At 40.2% G+C, this 24,076-nt stretch overlaps 1 protein-coding gene across 1 annotated transcript; it reads right to left on the bottom strand.

The window, feature by feature from the left end:
• Positions 1-15,619: 15,619 nt before the first annotated feature.
• Positions 15,620-17,967, bottom strand: LOC116307505 (QRFP-like peptide receptor). The gene is made up of 2 exons (XM_031717777.2): positions 17,872-17,967; positions 15,620-16,820 (listed from the first exon to the last, which is right to left on the bottom strand). Exon 2 carries the CDS (start codon positions 16,796-16,798, stop codon positions 15,845-15,847), a length of 954 nt encoding a protein of 317 aa, XP_031573637.2. The 5' UTR covers positions 16,799-16,820; positions 17,872-17,967; the 3' UTR covers positions 15,620-15,844.
• Between the last annotated feature and the right edge of the window lie 6,109 nt (positions 17,968-24,076).

The following is a 24,076-nucleotide window of genomic DNA, read 5'->3' as shown; positions in this document are numbered from 1 at the left end:
CATATCCCAAGAACTTAAGATAACCTGCGGGTGGTTGTCTTTGAAGTGCGGTAAGTTAATGGCAGTAGCCTCTGCAGCTTTGCACGTAGCTCAGCACGTTGACTTGAAAGAGGTACTAGGTTCCTTTGGAACATCTTGGAAGGACTTCAAGAAGGACAGAGAAGTCGAAAAGGTCTTTCAGGCAGCACTTGCTGATAATCAAGTCGCCTCAAGTACTTAGTCAAGTCATTATCAAGTACTTAGTCAAGTCATCCTTAAGTACTTAGTCAAGTCATCCTTAAGTACTTAGTCAAGTCATTGTCAAGTCGTCTTAAGTACTTAGTCAAGTCATTGTCAAGTACTTAGTCAAGTCATTTTAAGTACTTAATTAAGTCATCCTTAAGTACTTAGTCAAGTCATCTTAAGTACTTAATTAAGTCATCCTTAAGTACTTAGTCAAGTCGTCCTTAAGTACTTAATCAAGTCATCCTTAAGTCATTGTCAAGTCATCGTCAAGTTACTTGTCAAGTCCTTCAAGTCCTTAGATATAAGATGAGTGGCACCGAAGAACAACCTCAGGAGGAGCAGAAGATTACCAAGCCTAAATCTGCAGGCAGAGTTGCCGCGGGAAAGAAGCTCGCGGAGATGAACAGAAAGAATAAAGCCAAAAAAGAAGAAAAGGTGGAGGACGAAAGCGAATCCTTTTGGAATCCCGGCTACGTCATCGGCGCGTTAGGAATTGCTATAGCAGCAGGCAGCTTTTACTTACAATGGCGGAATATGAAGCCAGAAGTAAAGTGGGAGGCCCTAACATATCACGCACCTGTGGAGGTCAGAAAAAACAAAATCCCTGAAATGGAATGACCTTCTCGCTTTGTAATATAATGTCGACTGCATTGTTGAAAACTGTTGAAGAGGCAGCTATCATTACTTCCATCGTTGCGGGTATTGGTTGGGTAGGTAAGAAAGTGCTCAAAGAAGACTTTACTGAAGACCCAAGCAAGAGCTTCGCTAATTTCGCTAAAATGACCGCTGCCGTTGGCGGGGCTATCTTGCTAAAGGATTACCTACGAAAGGAAAAGTACCTGCCTAACATATAATGGTTAGCTTAGTCGCAGGTGGAGTCATTGCAGCTTTAGCATTTACAGGAGCTAATTATGGCGGTAGATATCTGGATAAATTAGTTAGCGGTGATAGAAACGCAGAATCTAACGCCGAAAGAAAAAGGCACGACTTAGCGCTGGAGAAATATCAGCGGGACGTGGCGGCTTGGAATAAAAAAAGACAAGCCTACAGGGATTGGTTGGATAAGAATTACCAAGACAAAATGCAGGCGGATAAGAACTTCGAAAACACAGACTACGCCTTCAAACTTTATTCGCAGGCGCACCCAACAGTGGTGTTAAAGAAGCCTGACTTTAAGAATTACTACCAGCCTTCTAAGAAACAAAAAAATAGTGAGTTGGTCTTCGTAGGAGTCGCAGGGCTGGCAGGAGGCGTGGCCTTGGCGTATCTAATATAATGATCGTCTTTTTGGAAAGCGACAAGAATGACTTTACCACTTATCTGAATCCTCCCATCCGCGCGGAAAGGGTTCGGTTGGTTAGTTGCTCTTTGTACAATTCTTGGTATAATTTAATTGATGGCTTTGTCGTTGACAATGCCGCCAAACCAAAAATACCAGATTCCCAATACACACCTATAACACTGGCTAAGGAGCTAGCAAAGCATGGATATACTCTTACCACAGGATTACCCCATGAAATGACATTTAAGAAAAATAATGGAAGCGCTAATTTGAAGGACAGTTCATTGGTAGAACTCCTGGGTCTTACTAGTACCACAATAAATAGCGGTACTACATATGATGTAAAATGGAAAGTCGCATCCTCTTACGAAGTCTATTGCGACTTGGTCCATAGTTACAATAATGGAGAAAAGTCTTCTCTTATGTCCAAGTTTCTACCCAAAGGTAATCCATTTGACCTGGTAGAATACACCCCCATTTCTTTGAGCTATGACTTGTCTAATTTGGTGGAAAGCATAAACATCACCTATTAAAGTGGACGGAAAGACGGTGGATTTTAATGGACGTAAGATCAATCTTGTTTTATCCTTCGCTTGAATCAAGCGAAGCGCGATTCTATTCATATAATGGGCCGAACTGAGGACAAACTTAAAAGGATTTACTATGGGCCTGAAGGCTATTGGAAAGGAGCGTCAGCTATTAAAAAACTCGCGACCGCGGCCAGGGTATCAGATGAAACGGCTAAGAACTGGTTGAAAAAACAAACCCTCTGGCAGGTTTATCTTCCCGTGCCTAAGTACATTCCCAGGCCCAGCTTTACCGTAAATACCCCCAATGAAGTTCATCAGGCGGATTTGCTCTTCTTACCGCACGACAAGGTGAGAAGAAAGACCTATAGGTACGCTTTGACCGTAGTTGATATCGCAAGCAGATACAAGGACGCCGAACCCATAACCAGCAAGGATTCTGGGGAAGTCGCAGAAGCCCTAGGTAGGATTTATAAGCGCGTCTTGAAATGGCCTAAGCTGCTGCAAGTGGATGCGGGGACAGAGTTCATGGGCGTGGTTACTAAGACCCTGAAAGACCACGACACTAAGATTAGGAGAGCCAAAGCTGAGTACCACAGGGGTCAAAGCATCGTCGAAAGATTCAATAAGACCTTGGCCGAGCGTCTCTTTGGGTACCAGTATTGGAAAGAGCTGGAAGATCCATCCAAACGCAACAGGGAATGGACTCAGAGGCTCCCCCAGGTCGTCGCGGCTTTGAACAACGAGGCGGCCAGGGCTACGGGGATAAAACCCAAAGATGCCATAAAAAAGAAACACGTGGAACACAAGTCCTACGTCAGAAGTTCAAGGGCGGTCTTCCCCCAGGAAAAGAAATTAGGTGATGTCACGGTTCGATATCTCTATGAGCCGGGTGAATTAGAAGGAGGATCCAAAAGAGCTACGGATCCTAATTGGTCTTTTGAAACTTACCAGATCCGAAGTGCGATAGCTAAGAAGGGTCAGCCCATCTTGTATTATCTTCATGATGATCCCACTCGTGAGTTCGTCAAAGAAGAACTGCTTATCGTGTGATGTCCGAATGCTATCGTATGGATACCATCATCACACATCCACCTCTTACCGTCAAATGCAGACAGTGACACCTTCTCCTGCGTAACGTTGTGTATTTGATGTCCGTAGCTGCGCAGGCTGTTCATCTTATGTCGCTGTTCCTTACGCGTACGCAGTACCTTCAAGTAGGACTCGTGCGTAATGTCCTTCTTAACCACGTATTTTTTTACGCCTTTGGCTTTCTTTTCTACACCGTCCAGCTTTAGCACGCTGTACATCTTAGGTTTCAGACCCACGTATTCCACGATGGGTTTTCCTTTCATCTCATCCTTCATTTTCCCGATTACTTTCTTGTTTTTAGGGGAGTAAAGGAAGTGGTCGCGTGGGTAATCACTGGTGTCGTATTCATCGATGTCGGGAACACAGTCTTCGTAAATGTCTTCCGTCTGCACCTCTAGTATCAAGGAATCGGTGTCGGTGTATAAGAGGCGGCACTTATCACCGTATTTCGGTTTTAGCTTGTCGTAGTAAAACTCATACATGAGCAGCTTTGATAGGTCTAACACTGTAAACCCCGTGTATACGGGTTTATTCAGGAATAGATTCGCTTTCTTCATGTGAATCACGTAGAAGTTTAACATTTCTACGTATCTAACGAATCCAGGCTGTGATACGTATGCTTCTGCTTCCTCTCTGGTGCTGGCTATCTTTATGCTTACGCGCTTGCGGATGTTCTCCATTGTCTTACCAAATACGCTATTGTTCATTAGTTTAAACAGGTTCTTTTCGAAGTCATTCTTTGCCTGCGTACGCTTTTGTGTGTTAAAGTCAATGTAGGAGCGCATCCATGGTTCCTGCGTGAACTTCAAAACGCGATGGATCTTCTTCACGCGTAAGCCGTGGCGCACATAGAACTGCAGGTTGCGGTAATGCACCACGTACTTTCGCTTGTCCATCAGGTTCATCGTTAGCTTCCTGTAGGGTTTGTAGCCAGGGCACATTTCCCTCTGCAGCGGACTCAGCTGCTTAAATGGTATTTCTATTGCTTCTGGTGCTAATGGGAACTCATTGTGCGCGTCGTGCAAGTGCTCTGGGTATTCCAGGTCCACCTCCAGCACGTAACCTTTGTCGTCTTCTTTACCTACGTTTAGGTAAAACTCTATGGGCTTTATGTTGTCCCATTCGAAGTCGCGTACAGGTAAGTACTGCGACATTGCCCAACCGTAGAGGTTGTTTGCGTCTAAGTAGAAGATGTATGTGGTTGGCTTCTCCGGGTCGTACTCCACCGTGGGATTGTTCGCGCGGGCGTATCGTCTGCTGGGTCCGCAAACACCGCCGCGGATACCGTCTTCCATAAAGCGGTACATGTCGTATTCCGTTAGGAAATCCAGTTGCGCGTTTGTCTTCTTTAGAAGCGCACTCCAACTAAGCCCAGGAGCCGTGTAGAAGTTCGCTGGATCCAACCCGTAGTATTCCATTGCCATCTTTCGAAAGCTTTGGAAAACATCCGCGAGCAGCACTACGTCTGAACGTAGGTAGATGTCGTGGTATTCTCCCATATTCTCACAGGAGTACTTTTCCCACACATCTAACGCATGCTGGTACTCCTCGTCCTTTATACCAGACTCGTTTAGGGTGCTGTAGAATCTCTCTTTGGGTGGTAGGGGTTCTTCGAATCGCTCCCAGGAGTCCATGTATTCGTATGGGTAGACTCCTTTCCTTTCCGCGCCGTATTGACTGGAAATGGGGAACTCCGTGTTGTATTTAACCAAGTTTGCTAAGGAGTCCGCCATGAACTGCTGCGAGTCTAAGAACTTCAGCTTGCCCACAGTTACGGACATGTACCTTTCTTTGTTGTTGGGTATACACTTTACTTCGGAGCCGTCTGTTCCTTGTAAGAGTAAGTGACTGTCGTAACCCCTTAAATTGTGAAAGAATACGGGTATTTCCATTTCTGGATCTACTTTGAAGTTTATGTTGCATTTCCAATGAGCCGCACCTCTGTATTTACCCGTGATGTGGCAGTGATCTCTAACCTTATCCACATAGAAATCCTCAACAAATGCTTTGTGGCAGTGAATGCAATGCGTGGAGGGCTTTCCCGGCTTCTCACCCTTCTTAGCATACTTCCCGCATTTAAAATGAGCTTCTCCTAAATACTTTCCATCTTCATCCCACGCTTTCTTGGCTCGTCTTCCAAACTGGAGAAGCGTATGTTGGCAAATGTGGCATTTCTTTGCCTTGGTAAAAGCCTCCTGGTTCTCTTTGGTAAATACCATCTTCTTTGGGCGTCTTAATTGTTCTCTAATCTCTTCCTCCTCTTCTCGCAATGCTTCTAGAAACTCATTAGCTGCGTTCTTACCTCGGTAAATTACAGGAGGGTCAGCCTTACCGTCTGATCTGACTACTATGTAACCAAAGGAGCAGATCTCGTGTAATCCCACCTTATTCGTGGCACCACTTTTCTGCTCTTCCTTAGTTATCAACGCTTCAAAGTCTGCATATATCACGTAAGGCACCTGCATCTGCTTTTGATGGTCTGAGTAGGATAGGTTCTTATCTGTGGGCATCTGGATCCGTTGCGCCACTTCTTCGACTCCGCGACATATTTCATCGTGTTCCTTTAGAGCTTTAACGCTGGTAAAGGATAATAAGCAGCAATCGCAGAAGTATTTCTTACCTTTGTGTTTGGTGTGTCTGTAAAACAGTCTGCTAATATGTTTAACCCACGAATAATGTCCGCCGTGGTAGAAGAGGTGTATTCGTTCTCCTTTACTCTTTGACAGCGCTAGTGGCACTATCGTTTGGTCTCTGACTCCGTAAACGTTAATTGCTAAATCGTTTATTTCCTCAAATATGGGGATGTCTATCAACTGCATGGGAAATTCCACACCATCCCACTCTAAATCGTCTGTGGGATACTTACTTGTCCTACAGGGATCCTTATCTACTGGATACAGCGCGGATCGTATTGCCCACATAAAGCAGCGGTTGTCGTCATTCTTTACGTTGACTATGGCTTTTTTCCTTTCTACCCAAGTTGGTAGGGGCACGTAACTTCCTCCTCGTATTGGTACGTACCTTGCCATGCTAACCTCCATACCTTCTACCTCCTCCACTGTCCAACCTGATCCTTCTTTCGTGTAGTTAGACAGCGACTCCATTATTGCTTCTAAGGCTTCGCTGAGTGACTTATCCAGATTGGTGGACTCTAATATCACTAACGACTTTGATCGCAGCATTGCTGTCGTCGTTACCTCATCTTTTGATAGACTCACTTCTACCATTATACTCGCTTTCAGGGCTCCTAATTCTTCTATACCTTTTCGAAGCGTTCTCTTGACCTTCCTTTCTGACTGACGCCAAAACTGTCTAACGTCAATCTCACCGTTACCGGGTATTGACACCGTTTCGAAATTGCTTTGGGATTCCATCTATATAATAGGAAATATCTTATACCTAATTCCAGACCCTTTTCAGATCGTCGTAGTCATACTCACAATCCTGACAATGCCAAAACAATTTAACCTTAGTCTCAAACTTCTTACCACATCCACAATCATAGCTACTCATACATTTCGTCTTCATCTTTAAATGCTTCTTCAAGTCCACTTCTTTCTTAAAAGTTCTCTTACAATCTTCGCACTCCATATATAGACTAACATATTTTACATAGACGCGGGATGCGGGTAATCGCGGTACGAATCGAGGGGGGTACTTTAGGCGGGTAATCCTCCGGTTGTCGTTGCGCTGGAACCCCCATCCCCTATACTACTGACTTTCCCTAATTAACAACAGCAATGATATCCTGGCGTCGTTTCCTACGGCAAAGCAACTTCATCAAAAGACGTCGAAACCTTTCGCTCTGCAAAGTATAAACGAACGGGTTGATAGCGGAATTACACGCGGCCAGCACCACGCTAGCTACAAATGGAACACTTGCCAACACGAGTCCAGTGTCATGATTGGAAAAGAGATATATCAAGAGAACTGGAAGCCAGCAAACAACATATACAACACTGACAATGATCATCATCTTAGTAACTCTTTTCCTTGACTTCAACACGGCTAGTTGTGTACCTTGTACTTGGTGTTGCTTGAACCAAAGAGAGTAGATGACTCTGCTGTACAGAACAAACATGATGGAAATAGGGATGACTCCAACGAAAATCAACCATAATGTGCTGTAAGTAGTAGCAAGCCAGATGAGATGCATTGGCCATTGTTCCAAGCACGACTGTACCTCTGCACTGAAGTCTAGTATCCATAATGAAGGAAAGTTAAATAGAAAGGCACAAGGCCAACAAAAGATGACGATCAATTTAAGTCTTTTCATATTTAGCTTCAGCTTGATAGAGTAAGGATGCACGATTGCAAAATATCTTTCACATGCCACAGAAACGAGAGAAAATGACGAAGCAGTAGCACTTATCCAAGCAAAATGTCCACCAGTTAACACCTTGCATAATATTTTTCCCGCAACGCCGTCAGGATGAGTGAAAAAGGAGATGAAAATAAATTGAGGAGCAAGAAATATCCCTACCATCATATCAGCAACAGCAAGGTTGACGAGGAGGTAGTTCATTGGTGATTTCATGGATTTATTGGTCAGAATGATCAGTATGACCAGGATGTTCCCTATTACGTTAGCCACTATTAGGATAGATAGAGACACAGCAACGCCTACTTGGGCCGGTTTGTTATTGGTAAAAAGTTGAAACATGGTTGGTCTGTATATTAATTATCTGATGAAAACAATTACACATAAATTTAATTTCAGAAGCCGGTGACTGACGTATTGGATACAGTCAATTCAAAAAAAGTTGACGTCGAACGGCTCAAGCCTACACGACTGGACCGAAAGGAATATGGCTAAAAATCACTGAAGCGGTTAAATATTCGTTCTGAATCAATTGTTCCCGCTAGTGAATAAGATAATAATGGCGAGAAACAATCCATCAAATGCATGTCTTTGGGTTTAGGGAAAGAAAAACAAAGTAGTTATGATTCAGTTCACAATTTCAAAAATATGAAGGCATTTAAAAAACGTCTCCTCCAACACTTCCCGCTCGCCTACGAAGGTTCGTGCAGTAAACCAGGAATAACTAGTCACATAAAATTATGGAGTCAACTCGGCTTCAATGATTACTACCCAGAGTTCCTTTCGGTCCAGTCGCGTAGGCTTGAGTTGGTCGACGACAACATTTTTTGAATTGACTGTATATTGTTTGGATTTGCTGGCCACGACTAAGAAATTAAATGATGGGTTTTTCTTCCTTTTTTTTTTTTTTTTTTTTTTTTCTTCTTCTTTGTCTTTTCTTTTCAGCAACCTCTACTTCGTACACAAGACAAGCGAATAAACTTATAGTCAAGAGCGTCTGGTCTAGAAGAAATCTATGTGTCCGTAGGAAAATTACTCCCCCACTTCTCTAGAGGTGACAGATGTATAATAACGTATTTGGAGGATAATGTAAAAAAAGAAAGAAAGAAAGAAGGAAGCAGGGAAGGAAGCAAGAAAATAGGAAAACAGAAGTAAGAATGAAAAGGAGGAGGGAAGAAGAGAAAGAGTCACTAGAAGAGATAAACAAAACCCGATTTTTTTCATTCCTGATTTTACCTCGCTCGTCTTTTTCTATTACTTTATTTTCGTTTTTCTCCTCCTCCTCTTCTTCTTCTTGTTCTTCTTCTTGTTCTTCTTGTTCTTCTTGTTCTTGTTCTTGTTCTTGTTCTTGTTCTTGTTCTTGTTCTTGTTCTTGTTCTTGTTCTTGTTCTTGTTCTTGTTCTTGTTCTTGTTCTTGTTCTTGTTCTTGTTCTTGTTCTTGTTCTTGTTCTTGTTCTTGTTCTTGTTCTTGTTCTTGTTCTTGTTCTTGTTCTTGTTCTTGTTCTTGTTCTTGTTCTTGTTCTATTATAGAACTGCAGAGCGGCAAGAACAGTTAACGAATGCACCTCGTCTTCTTATAATCTTCACACAAACAAACAACAGAGAGTTTTGATTGATAGCATACAATAGGTTCATCAAATATCATAGCATTCAAGGGCATTGAGTTTAATAAAAAAAATATATTGCTCTTCTAGTTTCCCAAGTTTTAATTTTATATCTGATTTATGTTTATTTTATTGATGTAATTTTCCAAAGGCAGGTGATAAAGCATAATTGAATTATATTAGTCCATTACAAGGTTTATTACCAAACCCAACCACTGTAGCCCAAATTAGATTTAAGTGAATGGTGAAGATAAAATCGGAAAAACTAAATAATAATTATTTTTTAATTCGAGGTCAAGATAATGACCTCCGTAATGTCGCTCGTCATGTATATAGACTCTGAAAAGGAAAGAAAAGACAGTCGCCATATTTGAAATAACGACACACTTTATTAAAGCACGATTTCAACGTCTTTTAAACCTCGAACTCCACAAAAAAACTTGACCAAAATGATCCCTACGATGGGGGATTTATTTTTTAAAAACTCTTTTGGCTCTTCCTCGAAGATTTCTATGACCAAAATTTTCGTACAGGACATTTTTCGCTTGAAACATGTGAAAACATGAATATTAAGTGCCTTACAAGGTTTAATACCAAACCCAACACTCGTAAAATATACTTATCAACCCTCAAAAAAGGAAAAAGAAAGGAAAAAGAAATAAAGAAAAGAAGCATTATAACAAGTGCAAAGTTGATGTTCGTAATGCCGCGAGAAAGGAAAAAAATATATTGTTGTTATACACCAATTGTCAAAGTCCATTTTTCTCATACTTTAGCTGGGCGAGAGGGTATCACGCGAACGTGCTGTTAAATGTAAGTTTTTTTCTAATTTGACAAAATCAAATAATCAAAAAATCAAGCATTTGCTGTTTGTTCTTTGACATTCGGAATGTAACAAAACACTTATTCACTGTAACCTCGGGAAAGCAGCGTGTTTTGCGCTTCTGAGACGGCGATGTTTCCCGAGGCGAACGCGGTCACGGGACCACGAAATACATTGTTTCCATTGGTCGGTCTCAGTCAATAAATGTTAATTAATAATAGCAAATGTCAGAGTTAGACCTAGCATCAAGTCAACAACAGATATTAAGTTTGAAATCTCAATTTGATAAACTTTTCATATTTGGTTTTTCACAAATAAATCTTATATATTGTAAGCCGCACTGCAAACTAGTCGACAATACCACGGGTAAACTCAAGTCTCCACTATTGCGGTTTAAGAAACCCAATTGAAATGCAGCATTCATTTGAGCATTCATTTGTTTTTCACTAATAAATCTTATATATTGTAAGCCGCACTGCAAACTAGTTGACAAGAACAATGTAAACTCAGGGCTCCATTATTAAGGTTTAAAGCCTGCTTGAAATGGGGATGTAGTGTGACTCTGCAATAATTTACTGCCACGCTACAGTATTAAATTGGCCTATTTATAATTGCGGACAAACTAATAGGACCTCTTGAGGAAAGCCACCAGTCACGAGTAAAGTCTCGGCTACGCCTCGTGGATCCACACTACTTTAATTGATGATTTATCGTCAATAAGAGGAAAGACACACAAAAAACTCTGGTGGATTTGTTTAATTTTAAATTTTGTAAAAGAGTTCCTGGTTAGAGTGCCCGCACTGTAATCCACTATGAGGTTCAAAGGATTAAGAAGAAGAACATTTTTGCACATCACATCTTTTTAAGCTAACTTATATGAAAAGAAAAAAACTCGTCAAACTAGCTGTCTAACTAGATTAACTTAGCTGTCTAATTACTAGATTAATTTTTTAGTTATTTTAGATAGCTATCATAGCTTGTACCTTACGTTCTGGAAAATTTCTTTTTAATATATTTGATAAATGTAAACATTGAGGTACAAAATAAAAATCTAAGTCTAATCATCACCGCAAGTACAGCAGTGGCGCAGATCAACGGAGTCGAACTGAAAGCATGAGAAGACGCTTCAGCCCTAACGAGTTTAAATTAGTTTATGGTCAGTTTGAGAGGAGTGAGGAAAAACCGGAGGGCTGGAAAAGCCCTCGGAGTCAGAAAGATAGCTAACCAACTCAGCTCAGGGCGACTGGGATTTAGCCTGCGAAGCCGGCCCTCTTTTGGGGGCCGGCTACGCAGGCTTACTGGGATTCAAATTCTGGACCTCAGAGGTGAGAGGCGAGCGTTTTACCACCACGCCAACTGGACTGAATCCTCCGTGCTAAAAGAAGGTTGTGTAAGGATACGCTCCATGAGAACTCCCTCTACAACCACGCGCGACACTACTTTACTAAGTTCTTGTTTCTAATTGACTTATTTTAAATTACACTTTCCGAGCTCCTAATTAAGGGCTACTGAGTTTTTTGTTTTAGTTTTTGTTTTGTTTTTGTTTTTTTTTTTCCCTCGAAGATTTCGCGTTCTGCTCTCTTCAAATGATAAGAACGTCTTTCATAGATATCGATTCGTGATCAATTTTTGTCATTAAGTTTGAAATATAAGTTTTTTTTAGGTTTCGCGTTCTGTTCTACTCCTCAAATGAGAACGTCTTTCAGCTGTTTGTCACTCAGTCTGTTTGCTTGTTTGCTTGTTTGCTTGTTTGCTTGTTTGCTTGTTTGCTTGTTTGCTTGTTTGCTTGTTTGCTTGTTTGCTTGTTTGCTTGTTTGCTTGTTTGCTTGTTTGCTTGTTTGCTTGTTTGCTTGTTTGCTTGTTTGCTTGTTTGCTTGTTTGCTTGTTGCTTGTTGCTTGTTTGCTTGTTTGCTTGTTTGCTTGTTTGCTTCTTTGCTTCTTTGCTTGTTTGCTTGTTTGCTTGTTTGCTTGTTTGCTTGTTTGCTTGTTTGCTTCTTTGCTTCTTTGCTTCTTTGCTTCTTTGCTTCTTTGCTTCTTTGCTTCTTTGCTTCTTTGCTTCTTTGCTTCTTTGCTTCTTTGCTTCTTTGCTTCTTTGCTTCTTTGCTTCTTTGCTTGTTTGCTTCTTTGCTTGTTTGCTTCTTTGCTTCTTTGCTTCTTTGCTTCTTTGCTTCTTTGCTTCTTTGCTTCTTTGCTTCTTTGCTTCTTTGCTTCTTTGCTTCTTTGCTTCTTTGCTTCTTTGCTTCTTTGCTTCTTTGCTTCTTTGCTTCTTTGCTTCTTTGCTTCTTTGCTTCTTTGCTTCTTTGCTTCTTTGCTTCTTTGCTTATCTTTCGTCTTTGTATCGGCGAGCTCGACTGTCCCTGCAAAAGCGTTGCGCTTTTTGTCCGACGACTTTCCCTGAATAACAACAGCAATGTTTTTTGCCGTTGTTTCCTACAGCAAAGCAACCTCTCGCTATGCTACGTATAGACGAACGGATTGATAGCCGAATTTCATTGTTCGAGTTGTTGCACTGTTATATTCAATGAAAGGGCAAGGTATTTATCTGATTTATTTACATTTTGTGTAGAATTAAAAATTGTATGTCATTCTCTTCGTTTGTTTATCTTTTTGTCTGTTTCTTCTTTTTCCACACTTTTTTAATCATTTTTCTTTGCATCTTCGAGCTCGAGTCCAGAAATGTTGCACTTTTTGACGGAAGACTTTCCCTGATTAACAACAGCAATGCAATTCTGGCGTCGTTTCCTACGGCAAAGCAACTCCATCAAAAGACGTCGAAACCTTTCGCTCTGCAAAGTGTAGAGGAACGGGTTGAAAGCGGAATTACATGCAGCCAGCACCACGCTAGCTACATATGGAAGATTTGCCAACACGCGTCCAGAGTCATGATTGGAAAAGAGATATATCAAGAGAATTGGAAGAGAGCAAACAATATATACAACACTGACAATGATCATCATCTTGGTAACTCTTTTCCTTGACTTCAACACGGCTAGGTGTATACCTTGTACTTGGTTTTGCTTGAACCAAAGAGAGTAGATGACTCTGCTGTACAGAACAAACATGATGGAAATAGGGATGAATCCAACGAAAATCAACCATAATGTGCTGTAAGTAGTAGCAAGCCAGATGAGATGCATTGGCCATTGTTCATGCACAACTGTACCTCTGTATTGAAGTCAAGTGTCCATAATGTAGGAAAGTTAAATAGCAAGGCGTAAGGCCAACAAAAGATGACGAACAATTTAAGTCTTTTCATATTTAGCTTCAGCTTGATAGAGTAAGGATGCACGATTGCAAAATATCTTTCACATGCCACAGAAACGAGAGTAAATGACGAAGCACTAGCACCTATCCAAGCAAACAATCCACCAGTTAACACCGTACATAATATCTTTCCCGCAACTCCGTCAAGATGAGTGAAAAAGGAGTTGAAAACATATTGTGGAGCAAGGAATATCCCTACCATCATATCAGCAACAGCAAGGTTGACGAGGAGGTAGTTCATTGGTGATTTCATGGATTTATTGGTCAGAATGATCAGTATGACCAGGATGTTCCCTATTACGTTAGCCACTAATAGGATAGACAAAGACACAGCAACGCCTACTTGAGCCGGTTTGTTATTGGTAAAAAGTTGAAACATGCTCGGTCTGTATATTAATTATCTGAAAATAATTACACATATAATCAAATTCATGCAGAAGTGATTGACGTATTGGATATGTTGTTTGGATTTGCTGGCAACTACTAAGAAAATGATGGGTTTGAATTTTCTTTTTTCCTTTCTCTCTTTCATTTTCTTTTTTTTATTTTTATTTTTTTTATTTTTTATTTTATTTTTTATTTTTTCCTTTCTTCTTTTGAGAAAAATATGTTTCAACTAAAACTAAATATAAGCAAGGTTTACATGTCAGCTGTTCGATATGAAGTTACTTGCTCAAGATGGAAACGTACATGTGAGATGGATATGTATAATAAAGTATTTGGAGGATAATGTAAAAAAGAAAGAAAGAAGCAAGGAAGGAAGCAAGAAAGTAGGGAAACAGAGGCAAGAATGAAAAGGAGAAGTAGGGAAGAAGAGAAAGAGTCACTAGAGGAGATAAACTAACCCAGATTTTTTCATTTCTCGGATTTTAAATTGCTCGTCTTTTTTTTTTACGTGTTTTTCTTTTTCCACTTCTTCTTCTTCTTCTTCTTTTTCTTCTTCCTCTTCTTCTTCTTCTTCTTGTTCTTGTTCTTCTTGTTCTTCTTGTTCTTCTTGTTCTTCTTGTTCTTCTTGTTCTTCTTCTTCTCCTTCTTCTTCTTCTTCTTCTTCTTCTTCTTCTTCTTCTTCTTCTTCTTCTTCTTCTTCTTCTTCTTCTTCTTATTCTTCTTCTTCTATCATTAGAACTGCAGAGCCGCAAGAACACTAGATAACTTCAGTCGAAAATCACACGTTCTCTACGCGTCGTCTTCTTATCTTCACACCAACCAAACACAGAATAGAATGTTGATTGATAGCATACAATAGGTTCATCAAATATTATAGCATTCAGGGCATTGAGTTTAATAAAAATATATATATTGATCTGCTAGTTACCCAAGTTTTAATTTCATATCTGATTTATGTTTATTTTATTGATGTAATTTTCCAAACGCAGGTGAAAACATAAATGAATTATCATAATTATTAAGTCCCTTACAAGGTTTATTACCAAACCCAACACAACTAAAATATACTTATCAACCCTCAAAGAAAACAAGAAAGAAAAATAAGGAAAAATAAAATGAAGGAAAAACCTAACAAAGAGTGGAAACATTAAGTTGCATTGATGTTCGTGATGCGACGAGAAAGGAAGAAATAGAGGTTATTACATGGGCGCGCGGAGATACGAAATTTATCTTGGAGTGTTGAAAAGATCTCTCACAAGTGAGCGTAGCGAACGAGTTGGAGATTTTCAACACGAGAAAATAAATTTCGTATATCCAAGCGCCCATGTAATATTCTGTTTATTATATAATTATCCATAAAATCAACTTAACAAGCTTTTTATTATTATGAAACCCATTTTATTTATAAACTAATAGCTTAAATACACATGGTAACGATATTTTCACATGTAAAAATAACATGTTATTTTCACATGTGAAAATATCAGTTTTTCGAAAAGGAGAAATATAGGTATTTTAAGGATAATTATATGATAAACAACTTTTAATAATAGCTGCAGATATCAGAGTTACACCTAGCATTCGGGGGAACAAATACGACAAGTCAACAATAGATATTGATTTTGAAATCGCAAGTTAATAAATGTTAAGTTTATATGATTATAAGATTTTGGTATACAGTTTTTCAATAGCAAATCCCATATTGGAAGCCCCACTGCAAAATAGTTGACAATACCCGTGATGTAACTTTAAACCCAAGTATCCACCGCTGATTGGATATTTTTTATCATCAATAAGAGGACAGATAGATAAGCTGACATTAACGATCGCGATCTCTTTCCTTTAAATGTTTTCCTAAAAACTGAGGTTGTAACAGTTAACGAAACTAGTTTTTTTAAAGGCTAAAATACACATAATGCGTATAAGACAATAATATTAAGAAACTTGATAAAGGTACTTTTAGAACCACAATTTAATAAAGAATACTAGATGATGTTGTCGAGATGACAGCGAAACGTTGTCTTTTACAACTAGTATTCTTATTAAATATTAAGAAAGTGAGAATTCACTAGTTTAAATTATGACTATTGTTTCAATGTCTTTTGAGGCTTCAATAAAGAATGTCACAAGGACTTTTCCTAAAAACCATAAGTTTTTATCGTCTTTGTCATTATCGACTACGCCTCGTGGATCCACACTACTTGACAATATGTTGAAACAATTTATCGTCAATAAGAGGACAGTCTCACTTTTTCAGTCATTTGTTGCCTTGGCGACCTCGACTGTCCCTGCAGAAGCGTCGAACTTTTTGTCGGAAGACTAGTACTTTCCCTGTTTAACAACAGCAATGCAATTTTGGCGTTGTTTCCTACATCGAAGTAACCGCATCAAAAGACGTCGAAACCTTTCGCTCTGCAAAGTATAAACGAACGGGTTTATAGCGGAATTACATGCAGACAGCACCACGCTAGCTACAAATGGAATCTTTGCCGCCAATGTGGTATCATTATCAAATTGGGAATTGTGATATACCAAGAGAATTGGGAGCCAAGAAGCAGCGTATACGACACTGACAATGACCATCATCTTGGTTACTCTCTTCCTTGACTTCAACACGGCTAGGTTTGTACCTTGTACTTGGTTTTGCTTGAACCAAAGAGAGTAGATGACTCTGCTGTACAGAACAAACATGATGGAAATAGGGATGACTCCAACGAAAATCAACCATAATGTGCTGTAAGTAGTAGCAACCCACAAAGGTTGCATTGACCATTGCTCCATGCACAACTGTAAATCTTTACTGAACTCCAGTGTGAAAAACGAAGGAAAGGTTAATAGCAAGGCGTAAGGCCAACAAAAGATGACGATCAATTTAAGCCTTTTCATATTTAGTTTCAGCTGGATAGAGTAAGGATGCACGATTGCAAAATATCTTTCACATGCCACAGAAACGAGAGTAAATGACGAAGCAACAGCACCTACCCAAGCAAACAATCCACCAGTTAACACCGTACATAATATTTTCCCCGCAACGCCTTCAGAATGAGTGAAAAAGGAGATGAAAACATACTTTGGAGCAATGAATATCCCTACCATCATATCAGCTACAGCAAGGTTGACGAGGAGGTAGTTCATTGGTGATTTCATGGATTTATTGCTCAGAATGATCAGTATAACCAGGGTGTTCCCTATTACGTTAGCCGCTATTAGGATAGACAAAGACACAGCAACGCCAACTTGAGCCGGTTTGTTATTGGTAAAAAGTTGAAACATGGTTGGTCTGTATATTAATTATCTGAAAATAATTACACATATAATTAGATTCAGAAGTGATTGATGGATTGGATATATTGTTTGGATTTGCTGACAACTACTAAGAAAATGATGGGTTTGAATTTTTTTCTTTCTCTTTTCTTGTGCAAGGTTTACATGTCAGCTGTTCGATATGACGTTACTTGCTTAAGATGGAAACATGTGAGATGGATGTGTAGAGGGGGAAAATATAATCAAGGGAAAATATTACAGAAAAGCATCTTGTTTATTAACCTGAGGGTCAAGGATATTTGTTTATTGACACGACCTTCCCTCTTTTAATTAGGAAGTACTTTTTGTAGTAAACAACAGCTGCAAATCTATTGTACTTTTTCAGTAAAAACAGGTTCTGGTCATGTACAACTTTGTAAATGCGTATACCGGCGTACTGGGTAAAGAGCAGGGTTGTTTGCTGTACAAACAATCACTTCCTAAGCCTTCTTCTGATCTCTTGTTCAGAATTATCTTATTTGTAACTTCAAAAAATATTTTTATTGTAATCTGTTCTCTATTAGTTAAGCTAGAGAGCACCATCGACCGATTTGCTGGGTCAGCTCTTAGACTGAACTGAGTGCTCGTACTTTTTCCTAAAGTCAACACCTTACGTTATACGTGGCCTAACTGGTTCAATCTAGTTTGATCTAGTACAAACCGGTTATGTGACGTAGTACTCTAGCTTAGCATGCCAAGTTAGATACGAGCTCACTCAGGGTTAGTAGTGGGTTAGTAGTTAGTCTACAGTTAGTCGCATACAGAGAATTGCACACAGAGAGTCTTCATTCAGTTGTGTTTGCAGTCAGTTGCAGTTACTCTTCAGTCAGTCTGCAGTTAGTCGCAGTTAGTCAAGTCAGCAACCTCTTCTTTGTACAAGACAGGCAAATAACCTTATAGTCAAGAGCGTCTGGTCTAGAGGAGATCTATGTGTCCGTAGGGAAAGTATCACTCCCCCACTTCTCTACGTGACATGTATGTATAATAAAGTATTTGGAAGATATGTAATATTTTCATATTTTTTTTCTTCCATTCCTGATTACCTCGCTCGTCTTTTTCTTTACTTTATTTTCGTTTTCCTCTTTTCCCACTTCTTCTTCTTCTTCTTTTTGTTCTTCTTCTTGTTCTTCTTCTTGTTCTTCTTCTTGTTCTTCTTCTTGTTCTTCTTCTTGTTCTTCTTCTTGTTCTTCTTCTTGTTCTTCTTCTTGTTCTTCTTCTTGTTCTTCTTCTTGTTCTTCTTCTTGTTCTTGTTCTTGTTCTTCTTCTTGTTCTTCTTCTTGTTCTTCTTCTTGTTCTTCTTCTTGTTCTTCTTCTTCTTCTTCTTCTTGTTCTTCTTGTTCTTGTTCTTCTTCTTCTTCTTGTTCTTGTTGTTGTTCTTCTTGTTCTTCTTGTTCTTCTTCTTCTTCTTCTTCTTCTTCTTCTTCTTCTTCTTCTTCTTCTTCTTCTTCTTCTTCTTCTTCTTCTTCTTCTTCTTCTTCTTCTTCTATTATAGAACTGCAGAGTCGCAAGAACAGCTGACTTCTGTTGAAAATCACTATCTTCACCGGCGGTCCCGACTGCACGTCGTCTTCTTACACTTCACATCAACAAACTACAGAGAGTTTTGATTGATAGCATACAATAGGTTCATCAAATATTATAGCATTCAGGGCATCGAGTTTAATAAAAAAATTATTTTGCTCTGCTAGTTACCCAAGTTTTAATTTTATATCTGACCGATGTTTATTTTATCAATGTAATTTTCCAAACGCAGGTGAAAACGCAATTGAATATTAAGTCCCTTACAAGGTTTATTACCAAACCCAACACACGCGTAAAATATACTTATCAACCCTCAAAAAGAAAAAAGAAAAAAGAAAAAAGAAAAAAGAAAAAGAAAAAGAAAAAGAAAAAGAAAAAGAAAAGAAAAGAAAAGAAAAGGAAAATCAAAATTAGGAAAAACCTAGCACAAAGTGCAAACATTAAGTTGCATTGATGTTCGTAGTGCTGCGAGAAAGAAAGATTGCAAAATATCTAAAAAAGAAAAGAAAATGCACTGTGTGTTGTTTTCGCGAGAAATGCATTTTTAAATTATATTGATATACTATAGTAAATATTGATGGAGATAAGGCATATTAAGGTCGTTTAAAAAAGAAGGAAGGAAGGAAGGAAGGAAAGAACGAAGGAAGGAAGCAAGGAAGCAAGGAAGGAAAGAACGAAGGAAGGAAGGAAGGAAGGAAAGAACGAAGGAAGGAAGCAAGGAAGCAAGGAAGCAAGGAAGGAAAGAACGAAGGAAGGAAGGAAGGAAGGAAAGAACGAAGGAAGGAAGCAAGAAAGCAAGGAAGGAAAAAACGAAGGAAGGAAGGAAGGAAGGAAAGAACGAAGGAAGGAAGGAAGGAAGCAAGGAAGGAAAGAACGAACGAAGGAAGGAAGGAAGGAAGGAAAGAACGAAGGAAGGAAGTGTAGTGACTCGACGCCATATCTAGATCAACTATTTATTATTCACAACTTAGCTAATTATCATACATGATTAGTTGCTATGGATACTACATCTCTCCCTTTCTTCCAAATGTCCATGTGTCTTTCGTATGATTACTGAATTATATAACCTAATTATTATCATTGCTAAATACTGTTATCTTTTTTCTTTTTTTTTTTTCATGTTCAAGTACAATAAACTCAACTATAACAATGTTCCATGTCCTCTATCCCTAAGGGTACATATAGTAGTCTTCAAACTTCTTGGGTCTTCGTCTTTCCCTTCTTGGTCGGCTTACTTTCTCTCCTTCATCTTGTGGTTTTTCTCTTTCCACTCGCTCTTCGGTTTTCTCCTGTTTAACTTGAGTCATCTTTGATGATTTCTCCTTCAGCTCCGCTTGTTTCTCTTCGTTGTTCGGTGGTTTCTTCCGATCCTCATGACTTTTGGTTTCCCTCAGAATTCTCTCTCTAGGGTCTTCCTGCTTGGTGTCTGTTGTCTCCTTCGGTTCTTCCTGGCTTGGTCCAACCGTTTCTGTTTCATCTGCTGTGTTGATGACAGTGTTGACTAGTTTGAAGTAACTTGCGTCCCGACAAACTGTGCGTCCATCTGTTGTTCTTCTTGCTGTTATCTTGGATCCTTGAATATTGCAGATTGTATAGAATATGGGTTCATATGGTGTGCTCCATTTGTTTTTCTTCTCTTGTTTGACTAACACGTAGTCTCCGAGTAGCAGTCTCTTTTCCTTTGTTCGATTGTTTTCTCTCTGCACTTTCATCTTCTCCTTGTATCTTGCGTCGTTCTTGTTTATCTGTTCGTCTTCTTCTGATGTCTGTTTGTTGGGTGCTATGTAATCGAGCTTCGTTCTTACAGCTACTCCCCTCATCGCCTCGTAGGGTGATACTGCTGTTGCTGGATGTGGAGTTGACCTGTATGCGGTGAGCATGTCATGAATTGCGTTCTGACTTTCTAGTTTATCTTTGCCTTGTAGGTGCGCTATTTGTTCTGTTTTATTCAGCATCTGCATAAACCTTTCAGCTTCTCCATTCGCTCTAGGGTGTAATGGTGTTACCTTGTGATGTTGAAATCCCTCTTTTCTTGCGAAGTCTTCAAAGTCTCTTGAGTTGAATGGTGGTCCATTGTCGCTTTCTATCCTCCTTGGTGTCCCGTATGTCGCAAATACATGTTTCAACCTCTCTTTGTTGGTTGTGAAAGAAGTTGATGATACTCTTTCTACGACAGGGTATCTTGTTCTTTTGTCAATAATGACTAGGTTGTAGTGTCCGTCAGGATAGGGTCCGCCATGATCCAGTGATACAGTGTCCCAGGGCTTGTCTGGAATACTTGAAGCCTTGATTGGTTCTGTTTGTTTGTCTTTCGTTGCAACCTGGCACTCGTAACATTGGTCAATAGCGTTGTCTATCATGTGATTCATATACGGGAACCAATACTTCTCTCTTAACATTCTCTTTGTCTTTGTCTTCCCAAGGTGTCCTAGACTGTGTCCTATCTTCACTACTTTTCTTTGAAGATTCTCTGGTAGTACAATTCTTTCCTCTCTAAAGATCAATCCTTCCGCTGTTGATAGTTCTTGCTTTATGTGTGTGTAGGGTTCTATGTCTCTGTCTTTTCGGAATTTCTCCCAGTCACCTTTCGCTATCCTTTGAGATAGTTTCTGCAATGTCTTGTCTTTCAGTGTCTCTTCTCTTATCCTTTCCAGAACTACTGAATGCTCTGCTTCTACAGTCCATTTGATGATCTTCTCGGTGCCGTCGTCTTCTGTCTCGGGTAATGGATGCCTGGAGAGGTAGTCTAATGGGTCGGCTTCGTCCTTTCCGGGTTCATAGATCAGTTCATAGTCTACATCTTGCATCTGCATAACCCACTTCTCAATCCTTGGAGGCATATTGGTCTTTGTCTTGTTGAATAGTGGTAATAGTGGTTTATGTGCCGTGATGATTGTGAACCTTGGCGCTCCCAGTAAGTACACTCTTAGTCGATCTTTGGCCCACTTGATGGCGAGTGCGTCTTTCTCTGTCTGGCTGTATTTTCTTTCAACATCTGTCATTGTGCGGCTTATGAAGTGTACCGGCTGCATACCTCTTTCTGTCTTCTGAAGTAGAGCTGCAGATAAACCCTCGTTGAAGCTTGCCTCTGTTCTCAGGATAATTTGTCTGTCTGGGTCGAAGTACGCCATTGTCTTCTTGTCAGATAGGCTGTTTTGTATTGTCTGGAATGCCTTCTGTTCTTTCTTTCCCCACTGGAACTTGACTTCTCTTCTCGTCAGTTGGTGGAGTGGTGATGCGATGCTTGCGTAGTCTTCAATAAAGTTGTCTAAGTATCCGGCCATCCCGAGGAAACTTCTTACTTCTTCTTTGCTCTTGGGTGCTCCGCACTCTTTGATCGCTCTGACTTTGTCAGGGGATGGTCTCAGTCCGTTCTTGGTAAACACGTGACCGAAGAATTCGATTTCCTCTTTTTCGAATTCGCACTTCTCTCTGTTGAACGTGATTCCATGATCTCTGGCTCTTTGTAGTACTGTTTGCAGAATTTCTTTGTGCTCCTCTTTATCTTTTCCCCCTAGCAGAATATCGTCTCGTTGGTTGAGGCAGTGCGGGATGTCTCCAAATACTTTGAACATCGCTTCATCGAAAACGTCTTGAGAAGATTTGGCTCCAAAAATCAGTCTTCGTGGTCGATAATTCCCCCATGGTGTACTGAATGTCGCTACTTTTCTCGTCTCTGGGTCCAGTGTCATCTGATGGTATCCCTGTTTGAGGTCGAGCTTCGAGAATATTTTGCAATCATGGAGATGGTATATGAAGTCATCGATTTTCGGTGCTTGTACACATCTGCTTCTTTTCATGGATTCGTTGGGGATCCTCATGTCAATGCTGGCTCTTATCATGTGTGGCTCTAGCTCATCTTTCTTGGTCTCTGAAAACTTTGGTTTGGGCTGCACAACAAGGGGTGAACACCAAGTTATCGCTTCGCCGGGTGTGACTTTCTCGAATATCTCTTTCTCTATCCCTTCGTCTAGCCATTTCTTCAGGGGTTTCTGCAGGTGATAGGGTACGTTTCTCGGTTTCTGTGCTATGGGTGTCGCGTCTGGGTCCATCTCAAGCTTGACCTGCATGCTCTCTCCCGTATCTTTCTCTTTGAAGCATCCGATTCCTTGGAATACGTCGTCGAACTCTGTCAGGAGTCCCTCGATGTCGTCTGAGGTTGTGCTAACGGTCTTGATTCTCAGGTCGTTGGGTTCTTTTAGTATTCCGTCTGGTTCAATTCTGAGCATTCCTAGGTCTAGTAGTGTCTTCTTGCTTATGAGTGGTGGTGAGTCCATCTTCCCCTTTATCACTAGGAATTTCGTCTTCACTCCTCTGGTCTTGTTTCTCAGCGTTACTGGAAATTCTCCTTTGACCTCTAGCTTGCTCTGTAAGGTTCTTACTCTTTCTTCGCTTGGAAACAGTTCCTGTATCTCTTGAGATCTGTGCTTGAGTGCTCTGAATTGGTACTCGTCCATTATGTTAGCGCTAGCTCCACTGTCGGGCTCCATGTCTGCGTCTAGGTCTGCTATTCTTAATCGCATGGTGTTCGTCTTTCCTCCTGATCTCACGCTTTTGGCTCTCTGGTCAATGTGGCTGGCTGTTTGCTGTAGGAATTCCTCGTCGGATTCACTGCTGGATTCTGCGGTCTTTTTCACTTGTCTCTGGGGTCTCGCGGTTCTACTGTTCTCTTTTTCTTGTCTCTGTGTTTTGTTACAGCATTTCGCGAAGTGGTTGTATTTTCCGCATTTTAAACACTGCTTCCCGTATGCTGGACAGTCTTTACCTGGTTTGTGTGTTCCTGCGTTGCCACAGTAGTAACACGGTTTTTCGGTGTTGTTATATCCTCCGGGTTTAGCTTGTTGTTGTCTTCTTGCTTGCTGGTTATTTGGTCTTTGCTGTGATCTTCTATTTTGTTGTCGTGGTTTGGTTGGTGGTTTGCCACGATTTAGTCTCGCCACCTTGTGTTCGGTTTTCATGTCTTTCACTTGTTGGCTGATGTCTTCGCGTTGGCTTGCTTCGTCTATGAATCGATCCAGATTCCATCTCTTTCTAATGCATTCTTTAATGAGGTCTTCGTTCGACACTGTTTGGATCAGATGTTCTAGGATACGCTCGTCGAGTTGGACTCCGAATTCGCAATCCTTTGCTTTCTCTCTTATCCTTGCGGCGTAATTGACAATTGTCTCGTTGGATTCCATTCTCTCCTTGCTAAATGTGTATCTCGCATGGTGTTTGTTCTTCCTAGGTAGAAAATGGTTGTTTAATTTCCTCTTGAGTTTCTCGTAGTCGTCCTCGATTTCTTCTCCTATCGGTTCTGGTAGGATTCGAGCAAGTTTCTTGATTTCTGGTCCGCCGTAAATTTTCAAAGCGCTGACCTTGTCTTTGACCTTTTCAATTTCTAAGTAGGATATTTCTTCCTCGAAATCCTCTAACCATTCTTCCCAAGCTCTACCCGTTTCTAATCTATTCTCTGGGTTTTTGAACTTTTCAATACTTAGTGCTTTTGTTGTTGTAAATACTTTGATCTCTGTTTTTTCTGCTGCTGGTGGTTCCGTCGGGTCTTCGTCGTTGTCGGACATGTTTCTCTGCACGTGCTCGAATGACTCTTCTGATTTTTTCTTCTTTCGCTGCTGTTTCTTCTTTACTGGTCGGATCCTAGTTTATCTTGAGTTGATTTTCTTTCTCTTGAGTTGATTTCTTTTCCCTTTTTCTTGGTTTCTGCTTCTTTTCGGCGTTTTTAGATCC

This window comes from Actinia tenebrosa, unplaced genomic scaffold (genome assembly GCF_029948245.1).
Source record: "Actinia tenebrosa isolate PJP-AT-01 unplaced genomic scaffold, QUT_ActTen_1.0 PGA_scaffold0__85_contigs__length_37466705, whole genome shotgun sequence".
Classification (NCBI taxonomy): domain Eukaryota; kingdom Metazoa; phylum Cnidaria; class Anthozoa; order Actiniaria; family Actiniidae; genus Actinia; species Actinia tenebrosa.
This window is presented reverse-complemented; position numbering and strand designations above follow the sequence as displayed.